Source organism: Erpetoichthys calabaricus, chromosome 7 (assembly GCF_900747795.2).
Source record: "Erpetoichthys calabaricus chromosome 7, fErpCal1.3, whole genome shotgun sequence".
Lineage (NCBI taxonomy): Eukaryota > Metazoa > Chordata > Cladistia > Polypteriformes > Polypteridae > Erpetoichthys > Erpetoichthys calabaricus.
Genome location: NC_041400.2, coordinates 83,863,435 through 83,885,454, shown reverse-complemented (window position 1 = coordinate 83,885,454; position 22,020 = coordinate 83,863,435). Strand labels below are relative to the sequence as shown.

Genomic DNA, 22,020 nt, shown 5'->3' with positions numbered 1-22,020 from the left:
TATCGATTCATAGTTTCTTTTATTTATTCTGTTACATAATGGTTTCAGGAGCAAATACACACTTAACTGCCCATTTAACTAACTTTAAAAATATTTTTCTTTGGTGGTCTAAAATTTTCACTCAATTCCATAAATAGAACCTATGGATTAGTAATTGATGTACAGCTTTGTTCGTTAAGGTTGACATTATTGACTTTTGGTCACTATCCTTGCTAACTAAGCAAGTGATCAAATAGTCCAAGAGTTGATAACTCAATGTGTGAGATCTGGTAGCCAGAGTGTAATTTCATTGTGATTGGTACTTGCCTTATCAAATGGAGAAATCACAATGTTGCATACTGAGAAAAATGGCCAGTTTGTTAGTTCCAACAAGAAATTCCTCTTTTAGTTGCCTAATGAGTTACAATTTGTTTGAGATAGGGGGTTTAATGTTAAAGGGATAGTCAAAGGTTGCAGTTGCATCTGTGAACTACAGGGAAAGTCTTGTGTGCCACTCCAAGGAAAAAGAACAATGCTAATCTGTACTACATAATTTTATTTCATTTTCTTCTTTGGAAAGAACTGTTGATCTTAGTTTCTTAAATTAGATTATGAGAGATTATTTTAATAAAATGTGTGATTTTTTTTTTTATTATTATTTATTTATTTTTTACAATTCTGGACTAAAGTTCAACTCTAGAAAAACATGTACATCTATGGTATGTGAAGTTTGGTTGTTATAATCATAAATATTCACAGTGTAGTTAACACTAGATGAAATTAAAACTCATACACAACAGTAACTGTGAAAGAGCAAGAGTACAATAAGTATTCATTTTACTCTTTCATCACTGTGTATGGTTGTATGTTAGAAAGGGAGACCACAGAAGCTACATGTCTCCCTAATTTTTCACACCACTGCACCATCAAGGTGAGTGAGACAGGCTGTGAGTATAGAAAAATGCCCTTCTTCCACAATGGCACATGAGAGTGAGCAAGATTTGCATTTTCCCTTTTTGCGCCACAGTGAGTTTTAGACAGTGGCAATATGGGAGATGCACATCTCCCTCTTTACTATAGTATCATATGTAGCAGTGAGTAAGACAGATCAAGACTATGAAATACCTTTCTAGCACATATAATTAAAAAAGTATATCACTGCAGATAAGTTTATTTTAATTTTGACATTCTCTTTCCTTTTATGTTCCTCTACCAGTTTGTGTAAAGTTGAATTGCAAAACTTTAATTTATATAAATTGAGATTCTATGTACTGTGGGTATGAATGTTTACTCAACGTGACCTCAAACATGACTTTTTTTTTTTTAATTGATTCATCCCTACAATTATCTAAACTTGCATGTTTAACAGTCATAATGACCTTTCATGGTATTGTCTTTTGCAGGCATGCTGATATCCCAGAGTCCTCAGTAAATTATGTTGGTGGTTTACTGGACAGAATTCTACAAGTAGGACGAAAGGTAAGAATGAGTGTAGTTAGCCAGTGAGCTTCCTTTTTGTTCTAGTGTTAACTATCCATTTAAAGAGACCATATGTTGTCCTCACTTTCAGTTCTGATTAACTTTATTAGACCATTTACTTTAAAGTTAATTATTTTCAACTTCATTTTACTGCTGTAGGTAAGGTGCCAAGTTATGCTTGCACACTGCTGTGAAATTGTGTCTGTCTTTGTATTACTTTATAAAGTTAATACAGTGTTTGACATTAAGAACATATTACCAATAAAACATGAGGATGGTAGTGTGATGGTATAACGGTGCTTTATGCCTCGACATCAGGAAGACTTGAAATTATCGGAGGAACCGTGAATTCTGCACTTTACCAGAATATTCTTAAGAAGAATGTGCAGTTATCTGTCATGACCTGAAGCTGTAGGAAAATTGTGTTATGCAGCAGGGCAATGTACCAAGTCTACAACTGATTGGTTCAGAAGAAATGAACATTTTGCAGTGGCCTAGTCAAGTCAAATTTATTTATGAAGCACATTTACAACAGCTGAAACTGAAGCAAAGTGCTGTACAAGGGTAAAAAAAAATGTTTTTGCACTGGCTTAGGCAAAGTCCAGACGTAAACCCAGTAGAGATGCAGTGGCAGTACTTGAAACGAGCAGTTCATGTTCATAAACCTACCAGCATGTCTGAATTAATACAGTTCTGTAATGTTATAGGGTAAAGATAGATATTAAGTTATAGGAAGTAGCAGTTATTACTGCTAGTGCTACTGCAACCAAATATTGAAACTATTGGGCATTTAGTTTTCTGTGTGGGTCTCAGGGATGCTGGAAGACTTTGTTTCTGGAATAAAAAAAAGCAATGATTTAACAAACAGAATTGTATGCTCACTCAAGTTCTTTCCATAATATTGCATTTTATCTAATAGTCTGAAGACATTCATTGTGTAAAATAAGCAAAAACATAATATTAAGAAGTACACCAATTCTTTTTCACAGAGTAACAGTCTGATAAAATGAATCTTCATTTAACGTCCTATTCAAAGAATTTCTTTTACAGGTTCAGAGTGACAGCAATGTTTTTTGATATTAAAAACGTTGATAACAACCTTTTTTTTATTATTTTTGAAATGCTGTTTTTTGGAAAAGTGGATTGAGTTTGCCTGAATTGCACACAGGAGGTGAGTCAACTTTTGACCATTCCGGCTCACATGGGACATGAGCTGGGACAGTCAGCAGTTGCCTCCCCTTCCATCTGTTAGGGGACACGTACCTGTCTGCTTCGGTGATGCAGTTCATAACACTGTATCGTCGACTTTCAGAATTTTCTGATTAAATCATAAACTTGGTACAAGTGGATGTCCTAAAATCTTTCGTTAAAAACCCCTTAAAAATCGTATTTATAGGGATTATACAGTCCTTAGTAATGTTGTGTGTGTAAAAGTAAAAAAAAAAAAAATAATAATATCACAGAAATGCAAATAAGGGAGAATCAGAGATTTGAAGGATGGAAGGACGAGCTTAAAGTAAAATGCAGGGTGGGCAGGAACTTAAAAATAAACAGAAAGATTTTTAATTAATATTTTTATTTTATTAATTTTCATTGTAATCATTCCATACAAACAGATCAATTTATAACCCAACAAATTTGAAAACAAATCAAACCCCACCCCTGAGAAGGAGAGCTTAGCTAAAGGAAAATTTCTTTAAGCTTTTTAATAAGGCAACATTAGACAAAAGAAGGGGAGAAGTAAATATCTATATAAATAAGAGATGGAGAAGGGAGTTAAATGCAATAATAGTTATTTCTCTTATTCTAAAATAATATTGATTAAATCCTGCCATGTTTTGAAAAAATTTTGTACAGATCCTCTAACTGAAAATTTGATTTTTTCCAATTTCAAATAATATAAAACATCGGTTTCCCATTGACTTATAAGAGGAGAATTAGGATTCTACCAATTTAACAAAATAAGTCTGCGTGCCAAGAGTGTAGTGAATGTAATCACCGTTTGCTTGTCCTTCTCCAATTCCAGTCCATCTGGAAGGACACCAAACACAGCTGTTAGTGGGTTAGGAGGGATTGTGATACTAAGGCTGTCTGAGAGGCACTTAAAAATTTTTGTCCAAAATGATGTTAGTTTGGTGCAGGCCCAGAACATGTGACCCAGTGAGGCAGGAGTTTGGTTGTAGCGCTCGCAGGTTGGATCCTGGCCTGGAAACATTTTGGACAGTTTTAAGCGAGACAGATGAGCTCGATATATAATTTTTAGTTGAATAATTCTATGCTTTGCGCATATAGAACTCGAGTGAATTCTCTGCTTTGCTACCTTCCACTCCTTTTCTGATATATTGATTAAGAGATCTTCTTCCCAATGTCCTCTTGGATCTTTGAAAGGTAGGGACTCTAATAAGATTTTATATATTGTGGAAATAGTGTTTGTTTCCGCGGAATTGAGCAGTATTTTTTCCAGCATTGTGGAGGGTGCAAGGTGGGGGAAATCGGGCAATTTCTGTTTAACAAAATTTCTAATTTGAAGATAGTAAAAGAAATGTGTAGCTGGGAGGTTAAATTTTGAACGTAATTGTTCAAAAGATGTAAATATGTTGCCTATATAAAGATCTCTGAGCATTTTAATCCCAAAACTTTTCCAGGTATTAAAAACTGGATATACTTGCGAAGGTTGAAAGAGGTGGTTCTCTTGCAGAGGTGCCACTGATAAAAGATTTTCCATCTTAAAATGCTTCCTAATTTGGTTCCATATTCTGAGTGAGTAAAGCACAATTGGGTTATTAGTATATTTGCGATAACTTTCATTTATTGGAGAGCAGAGCAGGGAATATAAAGAAGTACTACAGGATTTTACTTCTATTGCGGACCAAGCCTGTGTATGTGCATTTATTTGTGTCCAGGTTTTTATGGCTAGTATGTTTGCTGCCCAGTAATAAAACTGAAAATTAGGTAAAGCCATGCCACCTTCTGCCTGAGGTCTTTGTAGGGTCGCTCTTCGGATACGTGGGTGTTTTGAGTTCCAAATGAATGAGGTTATTATTGAATCTAACTGTTTAAAAAACGATTTATTTATATATATTGAAATGTTTTGAAATAAAAAGAGAAGTTTAGGAAGGATATTCATCTTAACAATGTTAATTCTTCCGGCTAGAGTGAGATGAAGGGTTGACCATCTATGCAAGTCTTGCTTAATTTTTTCCATACAGACGCCAAAATTTTGTTGATAAAGAGCTTTATGTTTACTTGTGATATTTACCCCTAGGTATTTAAACTGATCTGCTATGGTAAAAGGTAGGGTGTCTAATTTAATATTATATGCTTGTGAATTCACTGGAAAGAGTATACTTTTATTCAGATTAATTCTAAGACCAGATATCTTTTGAAATTCTGTTAGTGCTGTTAAAACAGCAGGGACAGTGTTTTCTGGGTCCGATATATATAAGACCATATCATCTGCATATAGAGAAATTTTCTGTTCCAGTCCTTCTCTGACAATCCTCTTTATCTGATAAGAATTTCGGCAGTGAACCGCCAGTGGTTCAATAGCGATTGCAAACAACAGTGGCAACAAGGGACATCCTTGTCTGGTACCACGTTCTAGTTTAAAGTAGTCTGAGCAAATGTTATTAATACAAACTGAAGCTTCTGGACTGGTATACAGTAGTTTGATCCAAGCACAAATATTCGGGCCAAACCCAAATTTCTCCAATGCAGTGAAAAGGTAATTCCATTCGATCATGTCAAATGCCTTTTCTGCGTCTAATGATAGTAATATCTCTGGGGTGTTTGATTTTGCTGGTGAATATATAACATTAAACAAGCGTCGGAGATTTGAAGATAGATGTCGGCCTTTAATAAATCCAGTTTGATCTTGTGATATTACCGAGGGCAGCACTTTCTCCATCCTTCTAGCTAGGATTTTTGAGAGTATCTTAACATCATTATTCAGGAGTGAAATTGGTCTATATGATGCACATTGTAACAATCCTTATTTTGTTTAGGAAAGACGGTGATTAATGCTTGTCGAAATGTTTGAGGTAGTATTTGGTGGTCTTTAGCTTCTGTAAATGTTACCAATAAGAGTGGAGCTAGCTGAGTGGAGAATTTCTTATAAAACTCTACGGAGTAACCATCAGGGCCTGATGATTTCCCGCTTTGTAGTGACTTTATAGCGTCTAGTAATTCTGTTAGCGTTAGAGGTTTATCCAGTTCCTCAGCACTTAAAGCATCTATTTGTGGTATTTGTGAATTATCCAGAAATGCATTAGATTGCGTGTTGTCTTCTTTGGGCTCAGTGGAATATAAAGACTTATAGTAATCTCTAAATGTGTGCATTATTTTATTATGGTCGATGATTTCTTCTCCATTCTTGTTGGTGATTACTGGTATTGCATTGTGAACTTCTTGTTTATGAATTTGTTGAGCTAAAAGCTTATTAGCTTTTTCTCCGTGTTCATAGTAATGCTGTCTAGACTTATAAATAAGTTGTTCAGTTTCTTTAGTTGTTAAGATGTTAAGTTCTGTATGCAGGGCCTGCCTTTTCCTGTGAAGAGCTTCACTTGGACGCCTGGCTTGTTCTTCATCTATTCTAGTAATTTCATTTCTTAGCTCTGACACTTTCTTGGTTTCTAATTTATTTCTATGGGAAAGATATGAAATAATCTGGCCTCTTAAGAAGGCCTTTAAAGTTTCCCAGAGTGTTCCTGCAGAAACCTCTGTGGACGTGTTTGTCTCTAGGAAGAAGCTGATTTGTTTGGATATAAATTCTGTGCAATTCTCGTCTGCCAATAAAAGAGGCTTAAGACGCCATCTGCGAGGTGAGTGTGAGGGGCTTAATGATTTTAGCTCCAAGACTAGAGGGGCATGGTCAGAGATAACAATTGTGTCATATTTGCATGATTTAATTGTAGGCAGGAAATTATTATCTATAAAAAAATAATCAATTCTTGAGTAGCTATAATGCACTGGTGAGTAGAACGAATATGTTCTTGAGTTTGGGTTAAGAAACCTCCAGGGGTCTGATAAGTTGTGATCATTTAAAAACTGTGTAATTATCTTTGCAGTATTAGATGTCGTCCCCCCTGTCACAGGAGTCCTATCTAAGAGTGGATTTAAAACACAATTAAAGTCCCCAGCCATTATAATTTTATGAGTGTTCACATTGGGAATGGATGCAAATAGATTTTGCATGAATTCCTTATCATCAACATTGGGTGCATAAACATTTATCAAAATCATTTTACTGTTATATAAGTTGCCCATGACCATCACATATCTCCCTTCAGGGTCCGACACTACCTCTGATGCTACAAATGGAACTGTTCTATGTATGAGAATTCCCACCCCTCTAGTTTTCTTTATAAAGCTAGAATGGAACATTTGGCCAGTCCAGTCTTTTTGTAATCTGAACTGATCCTTGGTTAGTAAGTGGGTCTCCTGTAGAAATACTATTTTAGCGTTTAAGCCTGTTAGGTGAGAGCATACTTTCTCTCTCTTTAATTCGTGATTCAGGCCTTTAACATTCCAGCTCACAAAGTTAACTGTCCCATCATGGAGACATTGATTCTGAGTTTTTAATGTCATTTATAGTTTTAATTGGTAATATGACAGTTTTAATCTTAGTTTCAAGATTCCCCATGAGTTATTGCATTTTAGCCTATTGTTGCATTGATATTTATAATTATAAGAATTACAAGAATAGATCTATAATAATAAAAGGCAAAGCCCTCACTGACTGACTCACTCACTCACTCACTGACTGACTGACTCACTCATCACTAATTCTCCAACTTCCCGTGTAGGTGGAAGGCTGAAATTTGGCAGGCTCATTCCTTACAGCTTACTTACAAAAGTTAGGCAGTTTTCATTTCAAAATTATACGCGTAATGGTCATAACTGGAACCTCTTTTTTGTCCATATACTGTAATGGTAGGCAGCAAGATGGCCGTAGGAGACTGAGTTGCGTGTCGCGTCATCACGCCTCCCACGTAATCACGTGAACTGACTGTGAACTCAGTACGTAGAAAAGAAGGAGGAGCCCCAAAGAGCGCAGAAGAAAACATTCATTACACAATTGACAAGGCAGCGAAACAATAAGAAGCGAGTGAGTGACGCATACAAGCATCTTCATAAGACACGAGGTATAAAAAAGCACGGTGTAAACCGTAAGTCTAAATTAACTTTATAGAAACGCTCCCGCTGCCGTTTGCAATACCATATTCGCGAGATACAAGTTTAATGAGAAGACACGAGGTATAAAAAAGCACGGTGTAAACCGTAACCTTAACTTTATAGAAACGCTCCCGCTGCCGTTTGCAATGCCATATTCGCGAGATACAAGTTTAATGAGAAGACACGAGGTATAAACGAGAGTTTGCATCACTTTGTAACAGAGTTAAAATTGCTGTAGCGAGAAACTTTTAACTGCCGGGTCTTAGCTAACATTAAATAAACCCGTGGACATCGCAACATCACACAAGAGAGTGGCTCACGTGAAGTGACTGAACGCAGCAGGAGTGATCACTTACATGAATGAAACCTGTTCAAAAAACACATTACACAATTGATAAGGTAGGAAAAGAATATGAAACAAGGCACGGTATAAACCGTAACTTTAAGTTTATAGAAACGCTGCCGTTTGCAATACCATATTCGCCCCTGCGAAGCGCGGTGATTTTGCTATATATATTAAACTATTTCAACCATTGTATGATCTGCTTCTCGCAACTGAAAGAGGGCACCGTGGCAGAAGTTAGCCGACTTGCTCACCAACCACAAGCGTTACCGGGTAGGTAACCACCCATACAATCAGATTGTGAATCAGACTACGAATGCCTGCAATGTAATTACCCCGATCTACATGCTGTCAAATGAACGAACCTCACGCCGTGGCACAACGTTAGGGGCTTCGCCTCTACGTCCGAGGATCGATTCCCGTAAGGGAGTGCAGTGACTGTGTTCTCCTGATGAGCCCACAATTACGGCGAAACACGTGTCGCATACTATGCATCTTCAAAGCACGGTGTAAACAGTAAGTTTAAATTGAGTTTATAGAAACGCTCCCGCTGCCGTTTGCAATACCATATTAGATGACTTTGTAACAGAGTTAAAATTGCTGGAGCGATAAATTTTTAACTGCCGGGTCATGTCGCGTGTTCTTGGGTAGGTACACCAAAAAATGTATACATTTATGCATGTAATGGGCAAACAAAAAATGTACTATACCCGAAAGCACTACAGTAGTACTCAATGTATCTTTACTTCTTAAATGTTAATGTTTTACTGTTTAATAATTTATACGCTTCTTATATGTTATTCAGATTCTTTTATCAAAATACCAGTAACAGCGCACTGCACGATAACGTGGAGTGAATACACTTCACATGACCATTCATAGTATTTATCCTCTTTCTCTGTACGTTTAACATTCGTTTGCTCAGAGGTTGATGCGCTTGCTGCTTAATGAGCAGCTCTTGACCCTAGCGTCCCGCTGCTTCTCTTCTTTCGTCGGCATCTTTTCCCGTTAAAAATGATTTTTTTTAAAACTTAGTATGTTTTCTTTAATTTTTCAGTTAAGCTGGCACTTAAGTCTTCAATCTGCCTCAAGAATGATTAGCGAAGGTGGTAGACAATGAAAACGTCAGCCGTACGCATCCGCCACGCACGCACTGGTGCGCGCAGCTGTGAGTTGATTCTACAATAAAATAAAATAAAGATAAAAAGAGTAATAACTTGCAGCACCGCTATTCAATTACACTTGCCTAACGCCTCTCCTAAGGGGAAATACTGTGGGATCTGGGCATCCGTCAAAGCAGCAATCACAAGCCCAATTACAAAGCGGGAAGCTGTGATTTGTCGTCTCCCTCCCATGTAACAATCACAGCCCGTGTTGCAACGCACTATGTATATATATTTATATATGTGTATGTGTGTGTATACAGTGGTGTGAAAAACTATTTGCCCCCTTCCTGATTTCTTATTCTTTTGCATGTTTGTCACACAAAATGTTTCTAATCATCAAACACATTTAACCATTAGTCAAATATAACACAAGTAAACACAAAATGCAGTTTGTAAATGGTGGTTTTTATTATTTAGGGAGAAAAAAAAATCCAAACCTACATGGCCCTGTGTGAAAAAGTAATTGCCCCCTGAACCTAATAACTGGTTGGGCCACCCTTAGCAGCAATAACTGCAATCAAGCGTTTGCGATAACTTGCAATGAGTCTTTTACAGCGCTCTGGAGGAATTTTGGCCCACTCATCTTTGCAAAATTGTTGTAATTCAGCTTTATTTGAGGGTTTTCTAGCATGAACCGCCTTTTTAAGGTCATGCCATAGCATCTCAATTGGATTCAGGTCAGGACTTTGACTAGGCCACTCCAAAGTCTTCATTTTGTTTTTCTTCAGTCATTCAGAGGTGGATTTGCTGGTGTGTTTTGGGTCATTGTCCTGTTGCAGCACCCAAGATCGCTTCAGCTTGAGTTGACGAACAGATGGCCGGACATTCTCCTTCAGGATTTTTTGGTAGACAGTAGAATTCATGGTTCCATCTATCACAGCAAGCCTTCCAGGTCCTGAAGCAGCAAAACAACCCCAGACCATCACACTACCACCACCATATTTTACTGTTGGTATGATGTTCTTTTTCTGAAATGCTGTGTTCCTTTTACGCCAGATGTAACGTGACATTTGCCTTCCAAAAAGTTCAACTTTTGTCTCATCAGTCCACAAGGTATTTTCCCAAAAGTCTTGGCAATCATTGAGATGTTTCTTAGCAAAATTGAGACGAGCCCTAATGTTCTTTTTGCTTAACAGTGGTTTGCGTCTTGGAAATCTGCCATGCAGGCCGTTTTTGCCCAGTCTCTTTCTTATGGTGGAGTTGTGAACACTGACCTTAATTGAGGCAAGTGAGGCCTGCAGTTCTTTAGACGTTGTCCTGGGGTCTTTTGTGACCTCTCGGATGAGTCGTCTCTGCGCTCTTGGGGTAATTGTGGTCGGCCGGCCACTCCTGGGAAGGTTCACCACTGTTCCATGTTTTTGCCATTTGTGGATAATGGCTCTCACTGTGGTTCGCTGGAGTCCCAAAGCTTTAGAAATGGCTTTATAACCTTTACCAGACTGATAGATCTCAATTACTTCTGTTCTCATTTGTTCCTGAATTTCTTTGGATCTTGGCATGATGTCTAGGTTTTGAGGTGCTTTTGGTCTACTTCTCTGTGTCAGGCAGCTCCTATTTAAGTGATTTCTTGATTGAAACAGGTGTGGCAGTAATCAGGCCTGGGGGTGGCTACGGAAATTGAACTCAGGTGTGATACACCATAGTTAGGTTATTTTTTAACAAGGGGGCAATTACTTTTTCACACAGGGCCATGTAGGTTTGGATTTTTTTTCTCCCTAAATAATAAAAACCATCATTTAAAAACTGCATTTTGTGTTTACTTGTGTTATATTTGACTAATGGTTAAATGTGTTTGATGATCAGAAACATTTTGTGTGACAAACATGCAAAAGAATAAGAAATCAGGAAGGGGGCAAATAGTTTTTCACACCACTGTATGTATGTGTGTATATATATATATATATATATATATATATATATATATATATATATATATATATGTGTGTGTTCATATGTGTGGGAAAGCGAATAGTAGACGTGACGTAGTATCTGTGTACCAAATTTCAAGTCAATCGGTGAAACGGTTTGCGAGCTACAGCTGATTTAAAATCCTGGACAGACAAACGAATAGCCATGGTAGTGTTTTATAGAAGAACATTTTAATGTTTAATAATTTATATTTATATGCAATGTGCTTCTTATATATTACTTCATATTCTCAAATGATAATGATGTTAATGTTGTTTATATTGATTTCTATGTTATTGTAAGTGCTCTTTATTTGTGCAAAAATAAATTTGGCAATTACACTTATTTTATACATACATTTTATTTTTTTCTCTTGCACTCAGTGAGCGAATCCACTGGGTAATCAGCTATATATAGATAGATAGATAGATAGATAGATAGATAGATAGATAGATAGATATATGTGTATGTATGTACATATACAAATATGTATATATATGTATATATGTTTATATATATGTAGATATACAAATATGTATATGTATATATATGTATATATGTATATATATATGTAGATATACAAATATGTATATATATGTATATGTGTCTGCATGTGTGTGTGTGTGTGTATATATATATATATATATATATATATATATATATATATGTATGTATATATATTTGTTGATATATGTATATATATTTGGATGTGTATATGTATATATTTATGTATATACAGTATGTTTATGTATATATATGTTTACATAACCTCTTTAACACACTACTTCTCCGCTGCGAAGCGCGGGTATTTTGCTAGTTAGATATAACCTGCTCTCCTTCTCTCCCCCCTTTATCCCCCCACCCCCCCATTTTGCCTCCCCACATGAGGCTAGATCCCACTTCGCGATGTTCCAGTCCTCTGACATACGAAGAGACAGAGCACATCCAAAACAGAACAAACCCCACCCTGCAGCGGCGTAACAGAATTAAAACAGAGATATCTTTTGCAGTTAAATTCTTAATACTATCTGCCGAAAATGTTCTCATTAACAATATTTAAGCTTGAAATAATCTTCAGCGCTTTTAAGTTAAGATATTAAGATTTAAAAAAAAAAAAAAAAAAAAACAACCCTGGGAATGATTTTAAAAACTAGTCTAGGATAAACCTGGTAATTCCTACTGTAATAGTATAATGGTAATTATATAAATAGTAGAACAAGCAATAAACCAAGGGTATGAAGTTAAACAGTCTACTTTAAGGTATAGTAAAATAAAAAAAAATAAAATAAATAAATAAATAAAAAATAAAATAAAAAAAAAATAAAACGAATCCTACTTTAATCACTTCCACATTTTCACACTCACGTCTATAACTCTATAACTCTGATTAAAACATAAACATATAACATATAAAGTCCAGATAAAAAAAAAAAGAAAATAAGGGATGTATAATTATAATACCAGTCTCATTAAACATGGATCCAGCGATCAGATCATAGGTCCTTCCCGTGCCTTGATAGAATACGGCTCTTTAATTAACTTTCAAAAAAGTGTCGGAAACAGCTTCTTTAATTCTTTTTCAGCTTCTTCTTTGCTGAAGAAAATATAATGTCGATCTTGAACTTCCACTTTCAGTTTGGCAGGATACAAGAGGCTGTATTTGATATCGGCTTCCCGTAGCATCCTTTTAATGTCGATGTAGGATCTGCGTTTTGCAGCTGTTGATGGTGAGAAGTCGGGAAAAATACGAATAAGATTATTTTCGAATTTAATCTCTTGCTTGTGTCTGAGAAGTGCCATTAAATCAAGCTTACATCTTAGTCGCTCGAAGCGGACAATAAAAGACCTAGGTTTAAAGGCGCTTGGTATCTTTGTGCGATAAGCCGTGGCTATCTCATTGTCGAGTTTAAAGTCATCTCCAATTATTTTAGACAGTAATTCTACTGCAAATTTCACTGGGCTTCAGCTTTCTCGTTTCTCAGGTATACCCTCAATTCTTATATTATTTCTTCTGCACCCATCCTCCAGGGCTGCAAGTCTGTCTCCAAGTTTTTTGCATTCCGAGTTCGCAGCTGTGGCTTTTTTCATCGGCGTTAGATGCCAGTTGTTCCGCTGTTTCCACTCGAGCCGTGAGTCCCTGCTTAACGTCTTCCAGCTGATCTGAAACGTCATTAATATGATCATCAAGCCTTTTCAGTTTGGAATTAGTTTCTTCAATGTGTTCCACTAATTTCTCCAACATATCTTTAAAGTTCACGTCAAAACGTTTAAATAAACGCGTTTCCTTATCTTTGTTATCCTTCTTGAGCTCAATGGCCACCTTCTTAAGATCATTTGTGTTATCTTTCTTAAGCTCCTTCATGGCCATAACCATGGCAGTTGACTGTGTAGCGATCATCTCTTTCAGTTCGGACAGTTCGCTTCGGCTTTCGTGCTCCGCAAGTGAAAATGCAGCTCCTGTTACAGGCTCGCGATGAGTAGATGAGAGCACGTCCTGCAGAGCCCTTTCTAGTCTCGAATGATCCTCAGAAATCGGCGATCCCTCGCGACCTGTATCACTTGCGCCTTCGCTCCCATTTTCACTCTCGACTGTAGACGATACAATGGAGCGGGGTCCCAGGAATTCTGCGCACTCTTCTGCCTGTTCCAGGTCAGTCTCCGTGAGGCCATACCTTACACTTGCACTCAGGCCGGAAGTCTGTCCGGACTTTGATGCAGCTTTAAGTTTCTTTTCTGGTTCTTTCTGACTTTTCTTCTTGTTACTCATGCTTGTATATTGTAGTGGAAGTTCCTTGGTCGGGTTAAATACAGGATACCTCTAAATAATATGAAATACGTGGGAAAGTAAAGCTGCTGCTAGCGGAGCTCTGCTTCAGGCGTCCATCTCCTATAAACGGACGAAACCATCCAATAAACAGAAAGATTTAACCAGAACAAAAATAACTTTAGAATCGCATGGTAATGAATGTCTTAAAGACAGTTTGAGGCACATCTACTGAAGTATCAAGGAAAAAGTGATTATTTACCTTATGTCTCTTTTACAGATCTACCATTTATTATATTTTCAGCAAGCAATGTACAGCAGATGCATGCACAAGCCTACAAATTGCATATGTGAGATTTTTAACAAGCATGATATCAAAAGCCACTGCAATTAATCAACCAAATATGGGAGTAAGGAGACAAATCTTAGACAATAAAAGTAAATAAAGCACTTGGACACTGCCATCTGTTGTATAAAGGTTACTTCATTAAATGCACCACTTATTTTGCAAGTGGGAACCCAGCATATATGTTTTGCTGATAACATGTTAAGATAACTTCTTTCCTTAGCTTGCATTAGTAATTCCTACCTTTTTTTAGAATCCATCCATCCATACATACATTACTACTAATATTTTCACTTTTCTTTGTAGTAAAATGTGTCCCTTTTTGTATAGTATCATTTCAGTCTCCAGGCTCCACTTCCTCACTATTGTTATGGTAACAGGTTGTCTTCTAAACAGGCTTCTAGTTGGGAGTAAGATCGGTCAGGTTGTGGTCAGATTTGCCTTGTAGTTTCCATTTAAAGGCATCTTTAACATTTGAATACAATATAAATACAATTTCAGTACAATATAAATTGTCTTATACAGTGGGTAATGTATAGTATGGACATTAATTTTTAGATCGATATATTTGTTTACTTAAGTTTTGACTTCAACTATTTCATATAAAGCAGTGGTTCTCAGGCCCTGTTTATGCAAGGCCCACATTAACAGTTCAAACATTTTTGCAGCCAACATGTTAGCCTTCGCTGGCATATAATTTATTGCTTATGCGTTTAGTAATTGGGGGTAAATATTACTAATATACAATATTATGTAACTAGGGGGCTCCGCCCCCTGCTCGCTTCGCTCGCCAACCCCTGGCGTTGGGGCATGACAAAGAGTGAGATGTTTGAATTAGATATAGAATATTGTGCAGGTGTGGATGATGCATATAGAAAGAGAAAAAAAGAGTGTTTGGCACAGAGTAATGTTTTATTGGAATATTTCTTTGTATACAACATTAGTAGTAAAGATGGTGTCCTGTCCTTGAATGAGTCTTCCTTGGCATGGAGCATTTACAACTTTAACTTTAACGTCAGATGAACGTCGAACACGTGAGAAGGCAACATAAAGTTGTCCATGTCCAAAAACGGGCTCAGAGAGGTAGATGCCAACCTTGTCCATGGTTTGTCCTTGTGATTTGTTGATGGTCATGGCAGATGCAGGTTTAATGGGGAACTGTCGGCGTTTCAATGTAAAAGGTAATTCTAGGTCAGAACTCGTAAGGTCAATTCTAGGAATGAGAACAGTATTGTTAGCATGTGATCCTGTAAGAACTGTCGCTTGAATAACATTGTGTGTCATGGTGTTGACGACTAAACGTGTGCCATTGCATAAACCCTGTTTAGTGTTAAGGTTTCTTAATAGCATGATTATTGTTCCGTTTTTAAGGCTAAGATTGTGTTGTGGTAATCCGGCTGGGTTAATAGTGTTCAAATATTCTAAGGGGAAATTCAGATGTTCATTGTCGTCATCAGAGTCAACTTTGTCAGAGCTTAGAAAGAGCCGTTGCCTCTCCAGGAAGTAATGAAATGACCTGGTTATTAATGTGATCAACATTAATATTTTTTGGACATAATATAGTGCGTTGTGTTAAAAGGGGTATTTGGTCTAATGTGATTGCTGTTCCAAATACAGTGGTGTGAAAAACTATTTGCCCCCTTCCTGATTTCTTATTCTTTTGCATGTTTGTCACACAAAATGTTTCTGATCATCAAACACATTTAACCATTAGTCAAATATAACACAAGTAAACACAAAATGCAGTTTTTAAATGATGGTGTTTATTATTTAGGGAGAAAAAAAATCCAAACCTACATGGCCCTGTGTGAAAAAGTAATTGCCCCTCTTGTTAAAAAATAACCTAACTGTGGTGTATCACACCTGAGTTCAATTTCCGTAGCCACCCCCAGGCCTGATTACTGCCACACCTGTTTCAATCAAGAAATCACTTAAATAGGAGCTGCCTGGCACAGAGAAGTAGACCAAAAGCACCTCAAAAGCTAGACATCATGCGAAGATCCAAAGAAATTCAGGAACAAATGAGAACAGAAGTAATTGAGATCTATCAGTCTGGTAAAGATTATAAAGCCATTTCTAAAGCTTTGGGACTCCAGCGAACCACAGTGAGAGCCATTATCCACAAATGGCAAAAACATGGAACAGTGGTGAACCTTCCCAGGAGTGGCCGGCCGACCAAAATTACCCCAAGAGCGCAGAGACGACTCATCCGAGAGGTCACAAAAGACCCCAGGACAACGTCTAAAGAACTGCAGGCCTCACTTGCCTCAATTAAGGTCAGTGTTCACGACTCCACCATAAGAAAGAGACTGGGCAAAAACGGCCTGCATGGCAGATTTCCAAGACGCAAACCACTGTTAAGCAAAAAGAACATTAGGGCTCGTCTCAATTTTGCTAAGAAACATCTCAATGATTGCCAAGACTTTTGGGAAAATACCTTGTGGACTGATGAGTCAAAAGTTGAACTTTTTGGAAGGCAAATGTTCCGGTTACATCTGGCGTAAAAGGAACACAGCATTTCAGAAAAAGAACATCATACCAACAGTAAAATATGGTGGTGGTAGTGTGATGGTCTGGGGTTGTTTTGCTGCTTCAGGACCTGGAAGGCTTGCTGTGATAGATGGAACCATGAATTCTACTGTCTACCAAAAAATCCTGAAGGAGAATGTCCGGCCATCTGTTCGTCAACTCAAGCTGAAGCGATCTTGGGTGCTGCAACAGGACAATGACCCAAAACACACCAGCAAATCCACCTCTGAATGGCTGAAGAAAAACAAAATGAAGACTTTGGAGTGGCCTAGTCAAAGTCCTGACCTGAATCCAATTGAGATGCTATGGCATGACCTTAAAAAGGCGGTTCATGCTAGAAAACCCTCAAATAAAGCTGAATTACAACAATTTTGCAAAGATGAGTGGGCCAAAATTCCTCCAGAGCGCTGTAAAAGTTATCGCAAACGCTTGATTGCAGTTATTGCTGCTAAGGGTGGCCCAACCAGTTATTAGGTTCAGGGGGCAATTACTTTTTCACACAGGGCCATGTAGGTTTGGATTTTTTTTTTCTCCCTAAATAATAAAAACCACCATTTACAAACTGCATTTTGTGTTTACTTGTGTTATATTTGACTAATGGTTAAATGTGTTTGATGATCAGAAACATTTTGTGTGACAAACATGCAAAAGAATAAGAAATCAGGAAGGGGGCAAATAGTTTTTCACACCACTGTATCTCCATAACTAAGTCGTCGCAGATAACGGATTGGGGAATTGTAATAATATCTGGCTGAAGTCCATCTGTATTGGTGAGTGTACCATTTCCCAGTTGTAATAGCCAATTGTTATATTCTGGATCTGGACATCGCATGTTTTGTACTAACTGTATTGTTTGAAAGCAATGCCAATTGTCTGCGTATTTTAAGGTGGACTGAACAATAGCTGAGCGCATGGCATGTGGAACAATAGCCAAGCATTGTCTAAAATCACCTCCTAATAAAAGTACTTTTTCTCCAAAGGGAATATTATTATTCATCAACGTTTGTAGAAGTTTATCAATGGTGTTGAGTAAGTGACTGGATGCCATTGTACATTCATCAATAATTAACAGTTTCGCAAGACGGATGTCACGGGCATTGCTACTGTGAATGTTCATAGTGGATACCGATGTCTCTGTGATTGGGACCGGTATTTTGAATAAGGAGTGACATGTACGACCATTTATTAACAAATTAGCTGCCACTCCGGTTGTAGCAGATGCGATAATCAACTGTTGTTTTGCAGCAAAGAAATGTATAAGTGTTTCATAAAGGTATGTTTTTCTGCTTCCTCCAGGGCCGTCAAGAAAGAAGCATTTGGGTATAGGGCTGGTGTCCTCCGTGGCATGAATAATTTTGTGAAAAGCAGCAGATTGTAAGTCATTTAAAGAGGAAAGCATAGTTTGTGCAATCTGTTCTTCTTGTTGGAGATCAATAGTTGTGGAATGTAGATCCGGTAAGGAATCCGGAACATTTGGTAAATGGAAGTTATCCAATGTATACCCAAGGAGCATAAGAGCTAAGCGAATGTCGTTTAGTGCATATGCTTCACAATCGATGCAGGAATCATTTGTCTCATGAAGCTTGTGGCAAATATCTTCAATCATTCCCATTTTGTTTGTATTCCAGAGGGTGAAAGGATCTGATGGGGAGGAGAAGGCACAGATATAAGCAAATAGTTGTCGAACTTGACATGGCATTGAATAGGATATCGCATCGTGTAGAGTTTTTTGCCAAATTGTATCATCTAATAAATATCCTTTGTCATTTACCGCCTGTTGGAATGTCTGACAGAGTTTTGATGGTGCAGCCATCTCGTACAGTTTTAATGTCGTGAAATGATGTAGCTCCGGTTTCATGTTGAAGAAGTAATCGAAGGTAAAACCTTTCAGGTTTCCTAATACTGACAGTGTACATTCGGCCTATGACATTATCACCGTGGTGATGTCGTTTTCTCCAGAAAGTGCCATTGTCAATCCAAACATAGTGAACAGGAATTTCCCAATATTTCCAACGGTGAGCGGTGGGATCGTTTTGATTGAGTTTAAACCACGCGGTTAGTTTAGTATCTATTATGGCTGCTCTCTTTGCCACTTGTAGCTCATCACCTGCATGAAAACAGACGGTTTGTTCGTGCTCCAAATGAACTGGCAAGCAACATATTTTGTGGCTCTGATGGTGCATAGGAAAGCAAAATATTCTCCAAATAGCCTCTGGAGCACTGACGTATCGTGAATCAACATACATTCGAGTTTCATCGTGAGCATTCGTTTCAGATATGGAGACATTAGCACAATCGTGTCCCTTGTACACGTATTTGAATCGATATTTAACGCTTTTTACTGTAGCGCAGAGCTCCACATTTATATGGCAGTTGTAGCGTAAACATAAATAAGGATTGTATGGTACGACCCAGCTATTGTCAATTGAATGACCTGGACGAATTTGTAATTGACTTGTTTTTCGTCTTCTATATTTAGGGTATCCATTTATATTACCAAGTGTAATGTCTTGGAAGTCTTTGGGGAAGCCTTTTGAACATTTGCCATTAAGCATACATGGACTGTTTGGATTTGTAGTGCCACATGGTGAATGAATCATATTTTTTATAACAATTTGAAAGAGGCATGTAGAGGTGTCACGGTCTGGAATTTCAGCTTTGACTATTTTATCGATGTCAGATTCAGTGCGTATCTTGGAATCCTCATCAAGTATTAGTAATATATGGGCGTGTGGTAAACCTCTCTTCTGAAACTCGATAACGTGGATAATGGCTGTGACAGTTCCAAATAGAGATCTATGTTTGATATCTTGTAGTAGGTTATTCAGTTTAAGTCTAAAGACTCTTGCAACTAAATCAGGACGATGTTCGACTCTCTGCCAGGGCATAAGATTAGTTGTAATTTCTGTCCATTTAGGATTGCAGGTCATAGTGATAAACAGATCAGGTTTTCCAAATTTTCTTACGATAGCCATGGCATCTTGGTAATGTTGTTGCATATTGCGTGGGCTGCCTTGAAAGAATGATGGTAGAATAACAGGTTTTCCAGCAGGGTGCTCCATGACGTCAGCATCACGATTAATGTAGTCCATTAGTGATTTGTATTTATCGGCTCTAAGTGAAGGCTGGTTGTTTTTTATCCACTGTAGATCATTTGATTCCGCTCGAACATAAACGTCAACGATGTATTGTTGAGTCAGCTTTCCTGCATTGAGTAATGGATTAAAGTCGTTTCTTACTGAGAGTCTGTAGGAGAAATATTCTTTCATGGATACACGTGATCGTTTCTGTGCTTGATGTTTTTTAAATCTGGAAATTGTAGCACTCCATCCTTCCTGTCCAGTTGGAAATAATATGAGGTATGTTAAAGTATCAAGAAGCGGAAAGCAAATGTCTATGCGTTGGAATGTAGGTGTGTTGGTTTTATCAGGACGTAAATGTAGAACAATATCTCGGTGAAATGGAGGCTCCCCATCTTTACTTTGAAAGACAATTGCCACTTCATTAACGATGGGAAGATTGTATCGTCTTGGATCTTGTTCTTTGTCCTTTATCAAGACTAAAGCAATTGTAGTTGCTGCTATACCTTCTGCAGTTGCTTTTGTATTGGCCTCCTTTTCAACCTCATGTAGCATTTTTATCGACTTAGCTAATGGGTGATTGTTTATGACATGAGTGATGTTTCTCATTATAAGCTCTGTGCATTGTTTTCAGGAAGGTTCATTCGTTGATAGATTGCCTCATCTGGATATAGGATGTAGATTTGTGTATATTTGCGTTGTTGATTTGTTTCAGGGTGCACTGTTCCAATGCGATGCAATATCTGTCCACATATGCGAAAGCAGTATGGGCCATTGCCTTTTGGTGGCCTGATATGTACTCCGGTAGATGCAAAAGCAAATGAACTATTGTAGGATCTAATGCAGTTCATAAAGTTTTTACTTTCAGGCACATCGTTAGTTAAAAGCTTCTGTAGATATTCAGGATATGAATGTAAAGGAGGCAGTCTAATCTGACCCTTTTGACAACAACGTGTAAATTCATTATTTGTATTGCCAGTTGTTTCTTCAGGGAAGTTAAGTGAATGACAATGATTGCAAATGACATTCATTAATCCCAATGAATTTTCCTCAATAGTGGACTCATTATTGAACGCGTTGTCAGCCAAGTGGCGGAAGCGTTTGGCAGGTGTCTGGCGTTGATGTCCGCGACGGGTAGGTTTTGCTTGTGGCGTTTGAGAGGCGCGTTGTTGCATGTCCAGTATTTGGGATGTGCTATTTTGGAGGTGTAATGGATTCGCCTGTGCTGTGCGAAAAGTCCGTTTCAGTCTACGTCGTGCATTGTTTGTATCGAGCCTTGTCCGTTTTTGTATGTCGGTCAGTTGAGCTTTCTGCTTTTGGAGCCTTGCTTGCTTGTTTTCTGGCAGTTCATATGCGCGTTGTAGACATCTGCGTTCATTTATGCTGTCTCTTCGCTCCCATTTTTGTATGTCTGACCCAGACGCGAGGTCTTTCGGTTTGAACTCGTGCCTGTTTCGATGCAGCACTTTGAGACGCGCGCTGTATGCGTCTACGTTCATTGTGTCTGTCCATTTGGGCACGTCTCTGTAACGGGGTTACTTGAGCTTTGCGTTTTTTGAGCCGAGACATTTTTTCTCCCGGAGTTTCAGAAGCGCGTTGTATGCGCCCCCGTGTATTTTGTTGTTTCATTCGGGTTCGTGTGTTTGGTCCCGTTATCCGAGCCGAATCGTTTTGTACCCGTGAGCGTGTATTCATGACTTGTTTGTTCCTCAGCATGCGAAATATGGATAAGTAATAAGGAGGATCGCACTCACTGTTAATATGGAGCCTTTTCTGCAGTTGAACGGTTAATAGTGCTTTATTGTAAGGAGATCCACCTATGCTGCCTAGTGTGAAGGTGTTGAGATGACGTATGTTTAATATGGACGGTTCCTTTAGAAATGGGGCTTTGGGTGTCACTTCTTATTGATGTGCGGGGGGGGGGGGGCTTAGGATTGTTGGGGCGCGAGCGTCTTCTTTCTTTTTGTGTGCCAGGGGCTTGTTGAATCCTCCTCTTTGTGTGTGTCTCGTCCGTTGCTTGTAGGGTGGGTGGGGTGGTTTTGGGTTCTTTTTTTTTGTGTGCCAGGGGCTTGTTGAATCGTCCTCTTTGTGTGTGTCCCGTCCGATGCCTGTAGGGGGGGGCCTTGCAGGTGTGCGCGAGCGGCTTTTTTTTTTTTTTGTGTGCTAGTTTCGTGTGCAATGGGTTTCGTGCGGCGCCTGCGTTTGACTACTTTTTTCTGTGCTGACTCCTTTTTTCTGTGGTAGCGGCGCCT

The 22,020-nt window shown here is 38.2% G+C and overlaps 1 protein-coding gene across 1 annotated transcript in view; it reads left to right on the top strand.

Moving 5' to 3' along the window:
* The window catches only part of LOC114644736 (nucleolar protein 6-like), a 225,268-nt gene that overhangs the window by 3,416 nt on the left and 199,832 nt on the right, over positions 1 to 22,020 (top strand). Inside the window, exon 3 of the mRNA XM_051930096.1 lies at positions 1,383 to 1,458. Within this exon, the coding sequence (XP_051786056.1) occupies positions 1,383 to 1,458 (76 nt within the window). The remainder of the gene's footprint in view (positions 1 to 1,382; positions 1,459 to 22,020) is intronic.